General features: G+C 49.7%; 1 protein-coding gene and 1 long non-coding RNA gene across 3 annotated transcripts in view; one reads left to right on the top strand and one right to left on the bottom strand.

Moving 5' to 3' along the window:
• FGD5 (FYVE, RhoGEF and PH domain containing 5) overlaps positions 1 to 13,327 on the top strand; it is a 122,588-nt gene that overhangs the window by 97,591 nt on the left and 11,670 nt on the right. For both annotated transcript variants that reach the window (XM_043588203.1, XM_043588202.1), the window contains exons 11-18: positions 2,893 to 2,964; positions 3,976 to 4,044; positions 7,972 to 8,055; positions 9,161 to 9,240; positions 10,861 to 10,960; positions 11,276 to 11,413; positions 11,888 to 12,017; positions 12,842 to 12,972. In XM_043588203.1, coding sequence (XP_043444138.1) covers positions 2,893 to 2,964; positions 3,976 to 4,044; positions 7,972 to 8,055; positions 9,161 to 9,240; positions 10,861 to 10,960; positions 11,276 to 11,413; positions 11,888 to 12,017; positions 12,842 to 12,972 — 804 coding nt within the window. The remainder of the gene's footprint in view (positions 1 to 2,892; positions 2,965 to 3,975; positions 4,045 to 7,971; positions 8,056 to 9,160; positions 9,241 to 10,860; positions 10,961 to 11,275; positions 11,414 to 11,887; positions 12,018 to 12,841; positions 12,973 to 13,327) is intronic.
• Positions 7,317 to 12,919, bottom strand: LOC122487542. Its single transcript, XR_006298400.1, has 3 exons — positions 12,810 to 12,919; positions 11,933 to 12,128; positions 7,317 to 7,670 (listed from the first exon to the last, which is right to left on the bottom strand). It is a non-coding gene; the product is annotated as an uncharacterized LOC122487542 (long non-coding RNA).

The following is a 13,327-nucleotide window of genomic DNA, read 5'->3' as shown; positions in this document are numbered from 1 at the left end:
AGTTTGACTATGATGTCTTAGTATGTGTGTTTTTAAGGGGATGTGGATGGTATTTGTCTGGTGATTCTCAGGCTTCCTGGATCTGTTGTCATTCATTAATTTTGGAAAATTGTGTTAGATGCTCTGTTCTTTCCCCCCACCCCCTGCATTCTTTTTTCTCTTTGTGTTTCAGTTTGGTTAATCTCAACTTTCATACCTCCAAGTTCAGTCTTTCCTCAGCTGTGATCAGTTTGCTGCAAAGCCTGTCAAGGGAAGTCTTCATTTCTGATATCACGTTTTTTGTTTTTAACATTTCCATTTGATTCTCTTGTATAGTCTCCATCCCTGCTGAAATTCTCCATCTGTTCATGCATGCTGCCTACCTTTCCCACTAGCTCCTTTATTTTTTTTTTTTTTTTAATTTTTTTTTTCAACGTTTATTTTATTTTTGGGACAGAGAGAGACAGAGCATGAACGGGGGAGGGGCAGAGAGAGAAGGAGACACAGAATCGGAAACAGGCTCCAGGCTCTGAGCCATCAGCCCAGAGCCTGACGCGGGGCTCGAACTCACGGACCGCGAGATCGTGACCTGGCTGAAGTCGGACGCTTAACCGACTGCGCCACCCAGGCGCCCCTCCCACTAGCTCCTTTAATATATTGATCGTAATTACTCTGAAGTCCCTGTCTGATGGTTCTAACATTTGTGTCACCTCTAATAAGAGGTGGTTTTGTTGAATGCTTTATTTCCTAAAAATGAGTTGGGGTACTTCCTTGCGTTTTGTGTTTCTTATAAGATGTTCGATTGGATGCCAGGTATTATGTGTTGGAAGAATTGTAGAGACTGAGGGAAATAGTATCTACCCCAGAAGTGGGAGTGCCTCTTTTCTGATCTTGCCATTCATGTAGGGGGTGGGAGCTGAGTCAGTCCAATCAACTAGGTGAGTTGGGTTTGGGTTTTGTTGTTGCTTTTGTCACCTTCAGAGCCCCACAGACTTCACACTCCTCCAGAAGAGGGCTGCTATTACCTGATACTGTTTGTGGGGTCTGAGATACTGGAGAGTTTTTCTCATTGCCCTTGTCTCCACCCTCAGCTTTTAGCAATCCCTGCACCACAGAAGAGGCCTCTCTCCATTGTCTTGTCCCTTCTCAGAGGTAGACCGCTGTTTCCTGTTACCCAGTGCTTGGCTTATAAGTGTCTGCTCTCCTGGACAAGCCTCAGTCCCAAGCAGGGCCTGCAAGCCAGGCCTTCTCTGCTTTCTGGCACCTCCTCTGCACGGTAGCCACACACGCTGCCTTGTAGCCATGGCAGGTCTTGGGCAGGTTTCTGCTTAGTATTACTGCACAATCCTGGGCCCAGTGGGTACTTTACCTCTTCTTGGGGAAGACAGCTCTTGCTTCTGCCCTTTCCCCAGAAGTGGTGAGTGGCATTTTGCTTGTCCTCTGGGAGTGGGTTACTCGGCCTCTCCCAGGGACTGAGGGTTTTGCACCAGAGAGGGGCCTGGGGAAGTTGGCAGGGTTTTATGCCAGCGCCCCCCCACTCCAGTGGCAACCTGCATGCCTTCACCACCAAGGCTCCCTGCCCTGCCCCTAGTGTTCCTTGTGAGCACCTGGTGGGAGCTTTGAGAGAAGAGCTTGCAAGTGACTGCATTTTTCCTGTGTCTGGGGCTCTGTTATTCTAAACTATCCCATCAGCCCCCACCCAACCTTTCAGAATCCATTAACATTTTAGCTGCTTTCTTCTCATCCTCCTTTGTGCTGGCCACCTCCTCCTCCTGTGTGTTGCAGCAATTCATGTGTCTCATGTCTCTGAAGGGGCTTGTCAGTCTTTGGGATTCGGTTCAGTTGGTTGCCTTTTACTTCAGCCTCCAATAGGTGTGAGAAGAGTTGTGATTCTGTACGTTATCTTTTTCTCACTATTAGAGAAAAGGTGGGGGCACTGTTGCCTTGCAATTTCCCTACACACAGTTGTCACCTTATTAGTTGACTTAAGACCCTGGCCCCGCATAAAGTTCAGGGGCACCTACCTCATGGGTTAAGTGCTTGTTATTTCTAGCATAATGGGGTACTGTGCAGAGGGAGGGTAGGTATGTCACTGCATACTGTGGATAGCCCAGTGAGGGACCAACAAGGAGTTCCCAGGCACACATATTTTTCTTCAAAGAACACAGATCTGTTTCTTCCCCAGGTGGAAGGTTTTCTTGATTACTTTCCCTCAGAGGCCGCCCCCCCCACCCTGCCCCCGGCTGCAATCCCAGAGAGAGTCTGGCCTCTGGGCATCTGACCCCTCTGGATTAGTGATGGCTAGATGCTCCAGGCCTTTCAGGGGACACAGATTGAGAGGAGGAGCCATGGCCTAGCGATAAATATGGGTATCAGCACAACAAGGGCAAGCGACTGTCCCCATGGCACACAGAAGATGGTGGTGTCAGATCGCAGGCCCAGAGGGACTAGCCTGAGTATGGGCAGTCCACATGTCTGGTACCCTGCAAGGCCAGGCTCAGATCCCAGTCCTGCCACTGACAGGAGGTCAGATTTAGGGCAAGGCCCTCCTGAACTCTGTTTTCCTCCTTTGAGGTAGAAGCAATGCCACTTCTAATAGAAGGGATAAGACTCAGGGGCGCCTGGGTGGCGCAGTCGGTTAAGCGTCCGACTTCGGCCAGGTCACGATCTCGCGGTCCGTGAGTTCGAGCCCCGCGTCGGGCTCTGGGCTGATGGCTCGGAGCCTGGAGCCTGTTTCAGATTCTGTGTCTCCCTCTCTCTCTGCCCCTCCCCCGTTCATGCTCTGTCTCTCTCTGTCCCAAAAATAAATAAACGTTGAAAAAAATTTAAAAAAAAAAAAAAAAAAAAAAAGAAGGGATAAGACTCCTTAAAGGGGTCCTGACCATCTCCCCATTGCCCTGCTTCCTCCCACAGGAAAACCTGCAGAAGCTGGTCCACATTGAGCACAGTGTTCGAGGCCAAGGGGATCTCCTCCAGCCAGGAAGGGTGAGTGCCACTGCCGCCATGGGCAGGGACAGAGGGCGGCCTGGTAGGCAGGCGGGTGAGGCTCTGATAAGACCCATTGTTCAGCTGGGCTGGTCCCAGACAGGCCTGGCTGCAGGTGCTGTTTACCCGAGGAGGGGGAGGGGGAAGGGCAGGGGGAGGGTTCTGCTGGGCTCTCAAGGCCCAGGGGCTGCCTCCCCTGGTGTTTTCCACTTTCCGGACCTTTAAAGAAACAGTGCCATTTGGGTTCATGTCCCTGTGGTTCTTTTCACCTCTAAGAAGAGACACCAAGTATGTTTAGTTTAGCCCAGCATTGCTAGAAAATCAGGAAAACCATCTCCCAAAAACCATGCTCCTACAAAGCAGCTTAAAAATAACACTTTTCCAGAGACAAATTTACCCACTTTTAAGTTTCCAAATGGAAAACACAAAACTCAGCTCAAAAATAGTCAAAGATATGTTTGTTACCTGTTATGGTCAATGAAGGACAAGAGACATAGACATGAGAGGTGTTATGTTCAGGATATTTTATTCAAAATTAACATGGATCTCATTGGTCTGAGAGTCTATAAAATCACACCTAATGGTTTGGCCTTGGCTCACCAGTTCAGTAAATATTTATTAAATATTTTCTTTATGTTAAGTAACTTTAGGTATCGATTTTAATCATCCTCCGGAATTAATGAGCCTGTAGCAACCGTTCACGGGTCTTCAGCTGTTTAGCAAACCTTCATAGGCTTTGTTCTGAAGGGCTCCCCATGGCAGCAAACGAGGGAAAGAGTCACTCTCTCGACCCCTCAGAGACCAGAACAGTGTCTGGGGCTTGCTAGAAGTCAAGGCGGACTGACAGCTCCTAAGAAGCAAACATGGGCATCTCGCTAAAGCCTGGAATTCACCCATTAGTTGTTCTGTGGTACTTTGGGAGGCACCAAGATTTAAGTTTCCTGCTTGGGGCCTCCCCCCACTCTTCTTGGGCATCAGTCTGACTTCTCAGGTCTGCTTCTGTCCCCACAGGAGTTTCTGAAGGAAGGGACACTGATGAAAGTAACAGGGAAAAGCAGACGGCCCCGGCACCTGTTCCTGGTAAGTACCTGGTGCCCAGCCAAGCCCCAGGACTGTCAAATTTTGTGAAATTTTCTTGGGTCATTATTCAAAGGCAACTGGAGTTGGGGGGTGGGGGGCCTAGAACAGAGCCGAATATTTAGGCTGAAGATCATTCTACAGAGCTGAGCTTTCCAGAGGTCTGAGGGCTTAACTATTGCCAACCACAGTCCTTCCCTCATTTATTATTTGAGCGATTTTAAATGGAATGTTGCCAAAATTTAATTGCCTGTGTCCCCATTTCAAACATCCTAACACTGGGAAATTCTTACACTGGAGATAGCTGTTCAACTGCCTTCTCTAACACGCGCGAAAGCTGAGATCTAGAAGGGGGAGTTTCCTGGGCCAGATCTCCCAGCAGGTTGATGGCAGAGGCCCAGAAGGGAACCAGGGTTGTGACCCCAGTCTAGCACTTTCTCCACTGTGCACAATACAGAGTACAGTGTAACATTTCTGATGATTTGCAGCCACAGTCTGGAATACAAGGGAATGTCCAGGCCTGTTGCATGGTAACATCAACCTCTGTGGCTGTTGAGCTACAAGCAATAATTTTCCCCAATCCTATGGCCCAAAATTGTTTTGCTTTTTAAGTTCTTCTACCTGCTGGGTGTAATTTTCTCTGTTCTTCATGATTTTAACATTCATTTTTTGTTACTGTCAGTCAAGGCTGCCCTTAAGAGCCTCTTATACTTTGTTAGGATTGTGTGAGAAGTAATAATAAACAGGCTGTAAGTGTCTAAGAACTCTGTTTCAGATATTTACTGAGCACCTCCTATGTGCTGGGCACTGGAAACAAAGAGATAAAGTCTCATGCTGTGCCGTCAACCTTCGGTGTCTAATGTGACTACCGAGTTAAGAGCATGACATGGACAGAACCTCAGGTCTATGGGAGCAAAGAGGGAGGTCAACGAGAGTCAGGGAATAAAAAGATGGACAATAGCATCAGCAGCACGGATGTTTGTTATATGTTCCCTGGTGCTACACACTGTGCTAAGTATATGTTTCCTGGAGAAATGGTACCTAGTTAAGCCCAGAAGGAAGGGTAAGAAGTCTGTCCTTCCCCTCTCCCTTTCTCCCCATTTTTCTGTCTCTCTTCCCTCCCTCGTGTTCCCTCCAGCATCTAGTTGGCTTCACCATGGCCTTTCCCTCACTCATCTCCATGCTGGGCCTGGGTCTCTCATATCCCCTCATTATAATTAGGCCATAGCTCCTGCTGAATCTGGGTCCCCTTCTTTGCTCTGTCTTAGCATAGGACCTTCATAAATATCACCTAGAGAGAGAGATGGGAGGAGGATACACAGGTTCCTGAACCAGGAAGAGCCGTGATAAACACACTTAAGAATTTTTCTTCCTCATAGGTACCAGTTTCATAAAGTAATTGTAACTGTAGAACAAAGTCAGGGCCTCTGCCCACCAATGCAATGCACAGGGGTTTCAGTAATGCTACAGAGTGGTTCCCACCATGACCCCAAGCGATAGGTGGGTTTCCCCACTGGTGGCTCATTATTGTGAGAGATTCCCCTTTACTCCTCCATGAAGGATTCCTCTCCCTTCCTCCAAATCGGGCTATAAAATACCTGCTTTGAAGAAGAGAACTGTGGGCAATCAGGAGGCAGCCTGGTTCTGACCACACATAAAACCCCAGGGTGCTAATGGCAGTTGCCATGGCAGCAGGTGCCTGAGGGGCAGCCGCAAAAAGGCAGGGACTGTTCTGATGAGTGACACAAGCCAGTTCCCCAGGGTGGGCAGGCTTGTGAGCAAGGCTCTGTGCCCAGGTTTGGTCACTGTCCCCAGATGGGGCAAGAACTCAACTGCGTGGCCACCCCCCACACACCACACCTGAACACACTGGAGGCACATTCATTTGCTGATGACCCTGACTCTGCCACTTACAAGCTTTGTGCCTGTGAGCAGGTTGTCTAAGCTGTCTGTGAAATGAGGATGATAATAATGGTGCCTGCCTGATGGGATTGTTGGAGACATGAATTGAGATCAGGGTGCTTAGCCCAGGAGCTGGCACAGAGTGAGCGTCCAGTAGGACAGTAGCTCTTGTCATTATTAGAAGGGCAGAGCTGAAAGGGTCTTTGAAGGTTCCTCTGATCTGGGGGTCAGCCTGACACCTGTTTTTGTTAATAAAGGTCTATGGGAACACAGTCTCATGCATCTGTTAGTGGATTGTCTGTGAATGCTTTTGGGCTACAATGACTGAGTTGAATAGTTGTGACAGAAACTGTATGACCTGCAAAGACTTAAATATTTACTATCTAGCCCTTTATTAAAAGTTTTCTGGCTCCTGGTCTACTCCCAACTCTGGTTAGAGACAGTGAGGTCCAGAGAGAGGAAGGGTTTGCCTGAGTCCACCCAGCGGCTCTGTGTCCAAGCCAGGTGTCCCACACTGCTCTTGTTGGCATATTGGGATGTTGGGATCCTAAGAGCTGGAGGCAGGAAGCCTCATCTATTCTTTTCCCTCCCTCAGCAGACTCTCTACAGGGAGAAGAAGTGCTAATCCTGAGTTCTTGCTCTGTTTCAGCCCCTTAGATGCCTTGTCCTATTCAGTCCTTGCAACACCCCTAGTTTACACTGGCTCCTACATACAGTGGGCTCACTGGGGCCATTCTCTGTCTCGGCATCTGTAATATGGTAGGGGCAGCAATGACCCCTTCTTTGCAGGGAGGAAGCTGGGGCTCAGAGAGAGAGAAATGGCCTGTCCACAGTCACACAGCTGCTACAGAGCAGAGTGAAGATTGACGTGTCTTTTCAAACTGTAAACCTTTTAGCTAAACAGAAACGCTCTCCCCTAAGGAGGTGAGGGGACTTGCACTATGTTCCTTCTGGTCTGCCTTGCATGGGGGCAAGGAGCTTCCATTGTTCAGTTAGCAAATATTAATTGAGTACCTACTGTGGTCACTGGAGGTACACCAGTGACCAGGACCCACCAGCTTTCTATGCTCAAGGAGCTTCCTCCCTCCCTCTCTCTCTTCCTTCCTTGACTATACTTTACGGAGTCTTCATTTACAGAGTAAAATGCATCAATCTTAAGTGTATATATCTGCCTATTGACTAATGTGTATCATTGTGTAACCACCCTCTGGATCAAGATACAGAATATTTCTTTTTTTTTTTTTAATGTTTATTTATTTTTGAAGGAGAGAGAAACAGTGTGTGAGCTGGGGAGGGGCAGAGAGAGAGGGAGACACAGAATCCCAAGCAGGCTCCAGGCTCTGAGCTGACAGCACAGAGCCCAATGTGGGGCTTGAACCCACGAACCGTGAGATCACGACCCAAGCCAAAGTCGGCGCTTAACCGACTGAGCCATCCAGGCGCCCCAAGATACAGAATATTTCTTGAATGTTCACCTGTGCCTCTTAGCACTCACTTCCTCCACCCCCTGTTTGGGCAACCACTGGCCTAATTTCCATCACTACAGGTTAGCTTTGCCTCATCTGGTACTTCATATAAATGTTATGAAACAGTGTATCCTCCTCTGTGTCTGGCTTCTTTCACTTGGCATGTCTTCGAAATTCACCCATGCTGTCGTGTGTACCATCAGTTCCTTTTGGTTGCTACGTAGTACTCCACAGTGCTACCTGGTTCTTTGATGCAGTCACCTGTTGAGTAGACATTTGGGTCGTTTCCACTATTTGGCTCTTATGAATAAAGCCTCTGTGAACATTCCTGCACTTGACTTTTTGTGGACAACTGCATTTATTTCCACTTTAAGTTTCTACCTAGGAGTGGAATTTCAGGGAAAGGACTCACATTTTAGTTCAGAGTGGTTATGCTCTCCTGTGGGGGGTCACTGGGGAATGCAGGATGCCTCTGCTCCCCAGAGGTCAGTGATCCTCCAGGACACAGCCTACGTTGCCTTCTGGGGTCAAGACACGTCTGATGGGATTTCCTTCTCCCCAGATGAGTGATGTGCTCCTATACACGTATCCCCAGAAAGATGGGAAGTACCGGCTGAAGAACACGTTGTCAATGGCCAGCATGAAGGTAAATGCTTGGTGTTAAGCACCCTGTTGGGTGGGTGGAAGGAGACCCCAGGGGAGGAGAGATAGCATCCCCGCTTCTAGGAGCCCACATACCAGTGGGACCAGTGGGAAGAGGCAGCCCCAAGGAAACAGCGATATATTGTGGGTTACAGCAGGAGAGGGGACAGGGTAGGAGGACTACCTGGAGGAGGGGCACTGAGTCCCTTATGGGGGACAGATGGGGAAGAGGAAAATATTTGGACAGATGGGGAAGAGGAAAAGGCATCCTAAAAAAAGGGCAATTCATAAGGAAACCCTTGGAGGGAGGAAACAAAGTGGGGGTATGGCAAAGTTTTTTAAGTTGTGATAAAATATACATAACATAAAATGTACCTGTTAACCATTTTTAAGCATACAGTTTAGCGGCATTACGCACATTCACACTGTTGTGCAACCGTCACTACCATTCATTTCTAGAACTTTTTTATCATCCCTAGATGAAACTCTCCCCATTGAACACTAACTCCCTATTCCTCCAGCCCCCTACCCCTGGCACCCACCATCCTACTTTCTGTCTCTAGGAATTTGCTCTAGATAATTCACATGAGTAGAATCATACAGTATTTGTCTTTTTGTGACTGGCCCATTTCAGCACAGTGTCCTCAAGGTGAGTTCATGTTGCAGCCTGTGTCAGAATTTCCTTACTTTTTTATGGTTTAATGATATTCTGTTGTACATATAGACCATTTTTGTTTTTCCATTCATCCATAGATGGACACTTGAGTTGCTTCCACCTTTTGGCTATTGTGAATAATGCTGCTATGAACATGGTATACGGGGATCACTTTGAGACCCCGCTTTCAATCCTTTTAGGTGCATACCCACTTTCTTAGGGGTGGATGGGTGCCTACAGACCACACAGTTGGAGCTGGCACTCCCCTCTCCACAGACGCACACACACACACACACACACACACACACACACCCTGTACCATCAAACAAAAGTTTACCCTTTGCAGATGAGGAAACTCAGGCTCAGAGAGGGACAGTGGTAGGACCAAGAGAAGAATCCAGTCTATGGTTGCCCCTCCCTGCCCCTGCCCTGAGGGGCTGCTTTGATTTTCCAGGTCAGCCGCCCTGTGATGGAGAAAGTGCCCTATGCCCTAAAGATTGAGACTTCCCAGTCCTGCCTGACTCTATCTGCCAGGTATGGGGAAGTGGGTAGAGGGAGGGTCTGGGGGATAGGGACACAGGATTTTATAGGTGTTAAAGTTTGGAATAACAAGCTGAATGAGTCATTTCTATTTGGTATTATTTTGGGTCTAAGGACTTATTTTTTAGAGCCTCTTCTTTTAAATACAATAATAACAATATCTCATGTTTGTAAAAGTCTATGGATTATTGATTGGGTCTTTACAGTAATGCAAGTAAAGAAGTTAAGGTGAGCAAAAAACGCACTGTACACCTTAGTTCATAAAGTGGTCAGCTTTTAGGCTTTCATGCCTGGAGATTGAGAGAAAAACATAATGAGTGAGCATTCATCATTTGCCTTTCCCTGGTTTGGGGGTGTGGCCTTTTTCTCAGAAGGGTCTGTGTTTTCTCCAGGCCTTCAGGCTGCCCAGGGACCCTGCCTCACTCACTATGGGCAGCAAAAGAGCTTCCCCCTCCCTCTTTCAGGGCAAGGCCAGCTCCAGCTCTCTAGGCTCAGAAACCAGGGAGGTGTGGCTTCTGCTGGGGCCACTGTGGGGGCTGAGACAGGGTCACCAAGGCATGGGTGTCTCCCCTCACAGCTGATATGTGACCCTGGCAGGAGGCAGCAATGCCCTCTGTGTGGCGTAGTGCACATCACGTTCTCATGCAGATGCATTTGCTCATTTAGCATTTATTAGCCACTCCTCAGTGCCAGGCCCTGTGCTGAGGACACAGATTTAAACCTTGATGTGCTCAGGGAGAAGCTCACATTAAGGGCGGGAGAGTTGTGTACCAATTACAGCGTAGAGCATAACTGCAGTAATAGTTAAGTGTTGATGACACGAGTAGCATGCAGTGGGCACCTGCCCGGTCTCAGGCACCTCCTCCGACCTCATCGCCACCCTACCCACCCCCTACCCCCTGTCCCTCCTTCCCAGGCCAAAGGGATGCCTTATCCTGGCTTTCCTGGGGCAGACCACACACTTACGCAAGGTGGGAGCGACACCTAGTGGGTCCTGGGAGAATTTCCACCACTCTGCCTCTTGGGGCAGAGCTCAAAGCTCAGGCAACCCTGAAGGGCAGGGTGTGGAGTGGGAATTTGAGAAGTCATCTTGTTGGGGAGGGGGTGTCTGGGAAGCTATGTGGGAAAATGAGGAGGAAGATGGAGAGACGAGGATGTTGATATTTTCCAACTTCACCTAGCCATCCCCTCCCCATGTACACAGCCCTCTGCACCCTGTCCCCTGTCCCTCCTCAAGTGTGGGACTCTCTACATCTTCCTAATGCCCCTTGCTTTTGCATGGTGCTTTGCCATTAACAAAGTCCACCCATGTCCCACATGTCATTTCTTCCCACAACAGTACTGGGAGTTAGAGGGATAGTGTTGATAGTGCCATTTACAGGTAAAGAAGCAGGCCCAGAGGACAGCTAGCATGCCCTGGCCACCCTTCTAGTAGATGGAGGTGCTGAGTTACGATCCTAGGCTGATCTGGCAGGTGGCCAGTGCTCGGTGGGATTTCAGACACTGACAGGCACAGCCAGGGGAAATGTGGGGGGACTTGATCTACACTGAGAAGCAGAGGCAGAGCCGCCGTGCACACCTGCATGCCTTGTTCACACCAGCTTGTGTCCACAGCTCCTGTGCTGAGCGAGACGAATGGCACAGCTGTCTGAGTAGAGCCCTCCCTGAGGATTACAAGGCCCAGGCTCTGGCTGCCTTTCACCACAGCGTGGAGGTGAGTGGAGGGCCCTGAGACCCACCTGATGCCACTCTCCCAGCCCTGGGTTTCCCTGGGCACCCATACACCCAGGAGGGCTCTCAGCTCCTTCCATCACACCCCTTCTCCTTCCCTTCCCACCACACTCCCCCACAGCCAGGCAGTCACTGTGCAGCCCAAATACAGCACTTCCCATTGGCTCTGTTTCTGACCCAAGGTTAGGATCCTGGAAGCCACCGTGCGGTGGAGGGGGTTGTAGAATCCTGCACAGGAAAGAGGGCACCCATCTAGCTATCTCCCGACCACAATGCTCACCCGATTCCTTTGTTCCAGATACGGGAGAGGCTGGGGGTCAGCTTGGGGGAGAGGCCCCCCACCCTGGTGCCTGTCACACATGTTATGATGTGCATGAACTGTGGCTGTGACTTCTCCCTCACCCTGAGGCGTCATCACTGCCACGCCTGTGGCAAGGTGAGTCACCTCACCTGGGTGAGTGTGTACATAGAGTCGTGTGGGGTTGGCTGTCAGGGATATCCAGCAGCTACTGAGTGTCAGGCCCAGGGAAGGGTGTTTTCACACCAACCCTGCGAGGTAGAGATTGTTAATACCCATTTCACTGATAGTCTCAAACCAGGGCTCCAAATCCCATTTCACTATACCACCGTACTCCCAAAAGACAACCATAGCACACATGGTTATTGTCCCAGGAGAAAACGTATCACGTCCTGGTTAAGGACTCATCAGAAAAACTGATAAAAACACTTGCACAGAAACTCTGTACCTTCACAATGGAAAAGCAGGGGGATCCGACACAGTTCTGTGCTCAGAACACAGGGCCCCTGGAGAGGTGGGGTGGGGGGATTGGCAGAGGCGAGGGAATGCTGGCCCTCTGCACAGGCAGAGGAGGAGAACCATTCCAATGTGTGTCCCCAACTGGGCCTGCAGATCGTGTGCCGGAATTGTTCGAGAAACAAGTATCCCCTGAAGTACCTCAAGGACCGGATGGCCAAGGTCTGTGATGGCTGCTATGGGGAGCTGAAGAAGAGGGGCGGGGATGTCCCAGGCATGATGAGAGGTAACCTGGGGACACCATCTCCGTTCTTCCAGGTGGCCCACGTGGCTTCTCGCCGGCCCGTGGTTGGTGCCTGAAACCACTTTTCTGGGGAGGCTCAGAACAAAAGCAGTCCTGAAGGAAGAAAGAGGGGTTTAAACCATACCTGGGGGACCATTTCCCAAAATAGTGGTTCCACAATAAATCAATAGGCACTGCCAGAGGAAGCGTTCTGCAGGCAGCTAAGCTTGGGAAACGCTGGGTCAGTGCATCTCTGTGAAGGGGACGGTAGGCGTGGTGACTCATGGTTACTTTGCCATAGCGGCCCTCTTTTGAAAATGTTCTGTAGGCCTGTGTTCTATGGGACTTTTTCAGGATAAGGATTGTAAGACGGATAGCAGAGGAATTGTGGATCAGGGAAGGGCTGAGGGCTCTTTGATTGAGAAAGGAACCTGGGGAAGCTGTGTTAGCCCTTGAGAGACTGTGCTCAGGGTCCAGGCTTTGTCCAAGCAGGGTCAGGCCAGAGGGACAGCAAGTGTATCCTGGACCTAAAACCAAAGATTTCTCCTCTCTGGAGCCCCCCGAGGCCATCACAGAGGACAGCCCAGGTGAAGAAGGGATAGCCAGCACCCAGAAAAAGCCTTCCTTCTTGGCTCCCATGGCCTTTGTGTCAGTAGATAAAGTGTGCCTGTTCTTCTGGTCACACCTAACCCCCATCATGAAGCTGATTTCCATCGCAGGAGGGACCAGGAGCTCTAATTTTACAGGAATTGGCATTCCAAAGTAAGATGCATGCCTGTCTGCATGGACACTCACCTCCATTCCTCTATGGCTTGTCTTGGTTACAGAGCGGCCCGTGAGCATGAGCTTTCCCCTGTCCTCCCCACGCTTTTCGAGCAGTGCCTTCTCGTCCGTCTTCCACAGCATCAACCCCTCAACCTTCAAGAAGCAGAAGAAAGTTCCTTCAGCCCTGACTGAGGTAAGGCAGGTAGACTGCCTGTGTGGGAGGCAAGGGATTTAGAAGGTTCATGGCCTTCCTCGGACAGGGTCAGAACCTGCCCCAGGCTGACTGAACTTTACAGGACAAAGAGAATTCCTAACATGAGACATTCTAGCTACAAGGAGTAACTCACCACTAACAGGGCCTGTCTTCTGGGCGTGACTAAGAACATGTCTGATTGGTGGCAGAAGGCAGGACCCCAAATGGTTATGGATGGTGCTAGAAGCCTTTCCCATTCCTCTCTCCCCTTCTCCCCTCCACGTGTTTCTTTTTTTCTCCTTACTTTCTTTCCTGTCGCATAGCCTGGACCAGGTCAGGTCCCCAGCAGTGGTGC

Source organism: Prionailurus bengalensis, chromosome A2, assembly GCF_016509475.1.
Source record: "Prionailurus bengalensis isolate Pbe53 chromosome A2, Fcat_Pben_1.1_paternal_pri, whole genome shotgun sequence".
In the NCBI taxonomy this organism is placed as follows: domain Eukaryota; kingdom Metazoa; phylum Chordata; class Mammalia; order Carnivora; family Felidae; genus Prionailurus; species Prionailurus bengalensis.
This window is presented reverse-complemented; position numbering and strand designations above follow the sequence as displayed.